The 2606-nt window shown below is 56.6% G+C and overlaps 1 protein-coding gene across 1 annotated transcript; it reads left to right on the plus strand.

Annotated features, from left to right (window-relative positions):
* The first annotated feature begins 308 nt into the window (after positions 1 to 308).
* LOC123041987 (myb-related protein Zm1) lies at positions 309 to 1913 on the plus strand. The gene is made up of 3 exons (XM_044464523.1): positions 309 to 551; positions 662 to 791; positions 897 to 1913. The coding sequence occupies exons 1-3, from the start codon at positions 413 to 415 to the stop codon at positions 1693 to 1695; spliced, it is 1068 nt and encodes a 355-aa protein (XP_044320458.1). The 5' UTR covers positions 309 to 412; the 3' UTR covers positions 1696 to 1913.
* Positions 1914 to 2606: the final 693 nt, after the last annotated feature.

The following is a 2606-nucleotide window of genomic DNA, read 5'->3' on the forward strand; positions in this document are numbered from 1 at the left end:
CACACGCAAGGCGATCCGCCACCTTCTCGCCGGGGATCGATGGATCGATCGGGACGGATGGACTCAGGTGTATAGTGTAGCATAGCCAAGTGTAGTGGTGACAAGTGGGGCCGGGTTTGGTGAGCGGAGTCCGCGCGGTGGGGACAGGGACAGGGGCAGACATATGAACACACGGACCAAGCCGTGGCTGGCTGGGTGTCACCTGTCGCAGGGTCAGGGGACGCGCATCAGCGAAAGGTTCACCCCGCCCACGCCCGCGTGTATATATACCTGCCAGTGTCCCGGTTGCATCTTGCACACCTCCGGTACAAGAGAGAGCAACAGCAACAGCAACAGCGCGGAGACAGGCCATCGGCCGGCGACCATTCGAGCTAGCTAGCTAGCTATTTGAAGCGGTGGGAGGGAGGGGCCGATGGGGAAAGGCCGGGCACCGTGCTGCGCCAAGGTGGGGCTCAACAGGGGCTCCTGGACGCCGGAGGAGGACATGCGCCTCATCGCCTACATTCAGCAGTACGGCCACGCCAACTGGCGTGCCCTGCCCAAGCAAGCAGGTAATGCCCGCCCACCGATCAATCGAACAGTAAACACGCTTGAGCTGTCCATGTTCATGCCAATTTTGTTTAAGAGAACTCGACTGATGTGTCGTGCTTTGGTTCGACAGGTTTGCTCCGGTGCGGCAAGAGCTGCCGGCTCCGGTGGATCAACTACCTCCGTCCCGACCTCAAGCGCGGCAACTTCACCGTCGAGGAGGAGGAGACCCTCATCAAGCTGCACAACATGCTCGGCAACAAGTACGTTCATCACTTGCCTCTAGCAGCACCCTGAAGAAAGCTCCATCGGAGTACGTGTGTGGTCAATTGCAGTGGCCTAACGATTGCTGTCGGAATTGTGTCCAGATGGTCCAAGATCGCGGCGTGCCTGCCGGGGAGGACCGACAACGAGATCAAGAACGTCTGGAACACGCACCTCAAAAAGCGGGTGGCCGCGAGCGCCGGGGAGCAGAAGAAGGGCGGGGCCAAGAGCAAGAAGAAAACCACCTGCGTGGACGTGCCGGTGCCTTCTCCGTCTCCATCCTCTTCCACCACCACCACTACGACGACAACCAACTGCTCCAGCGGCGAGTCTGGCGAGCAGAGCAACACCATCAAGGAGTTGGAATTTGAGATGGACAAGATCGAAATCCCCATGCTGGACCTCGGCTTCGACCTTGACATGCTGCTGAACGCCGTCCCCGACACGCACTTCCCGGCCATCTCGTCGGCGTCGACCTCGCCGTGCTCGTCCGCGTCCCCGCCCTGCGTGGTGGACGACCAAGTGCTGCTCGATCTGCCTGAGATCGACATCATGCCCGAGCTGTGGAGCATCATGGACGGCGAAGGCGGCGTCGGCGCGTGCGCAGAAACGGCGCAGGCGCCGTGGAGCAATGCGGCGCTGTGCCAGGGCAACGGAACAGAGGCGAGCGCCGCAACGGCCAACGAAGACGACGACGGAAAGGAGTGGTGGTTGGAAGATTTGGAAAAGGACCTGGGCCTGTGGGGGCCCATCGAAGACTACCAGCTCCAACAACCGGACCCACAAGGTCGCGTGGACCCGTTCTCAGCCAGCGTGGACGACTCCGCGTCATGCTACTTCCCCGCACACACTGTCCGGCATTTTTTCTCAAGAGTACGCCAAGGGGGTACCATACTTTTATAGAAGATAGAAAGCATAATTATAAGAGCTTGCCGGAGATGCGAACATCGCCGTAAGCTTACAACTCAATACCAACACCTCTAACATAAACCTACTCTCTCACAAAACGGTTGAGAACACCCACACCTAGCCCTGCCTCTTTTCACTCCTTAATCTCCTTCATGATGTGCTTGTGCAAGTGAATTGCCGACTTGATTTGCTCCGGGCGATTGAAGACTCTAGCATTCCTCTGTTTCCAAAATGACTAAGCAACCGCAGTGGCAAAAGTATCGAATCCTCTTCTGAGCGCTCCATGGAAGGTAGCCCTAGCTTGGAGCCACCAATCAAGGAGCATATCATCTGCCTTCGGCCTTCTAACGTTGAGAGTGAGCTCCGACAAGCATAGATGCCAAATGTCCCTAGCGTATCCATATTGGATGTGGATGTGCTCCGCGTCGTCCTTCTCTTGTAGGCACGTATAGCAAGTGGATGGACTATCCTGCAGCCCATGTCGAGCATAGGGGTTAGAGGTCCAAATCCGATGTTATACCAACAACCATGTGTGTATTTTGCACTTTAGCGGTGCCCAACTTCGCCAGATACAAGCAGCGACAGGCGCCCGTTGAATACCTTGGCATAGCATGTCGTAGACCGATTTGGTGCTATAAGCACCTGACGCATCGCATGACCACCAGAAGATGTCCTCAGTGGTCGGATCTTAGTTGACAGTGGCAATCGCCTGCTATAGATGCAGAAGCTGGATGTGAGATGTGAATGAGAGCTCGTCTTTCACATCCAGTGCCCAAGTGGTGCCAATTAGGGCTTGTTGGATGGTGCGCCTGTTCCTAGTACATTTTTCTACACTTCTGACCACCAGCGGGGCGATGTCGGAGGCACCAAAGCCGTGTATCCATCAGTTTCTCCAAAAGAGAACC

The sequence above is a fragment of the Triticum aestivum genome, chromosome 2B (genome assembly GCF_018294505.1).
Source record: "Triticum aestivum cultivar Chinese Spring chromosome 2B, IWGSC CS RefSeq v2.1, whole genome shotgun sequence".
Lineage (NCBI taxonomy): Eukaryota > Viridiplantae > Streptophyta > Magnoliopsida > Poales > Poaceae > Triticum > Triticum aestivum.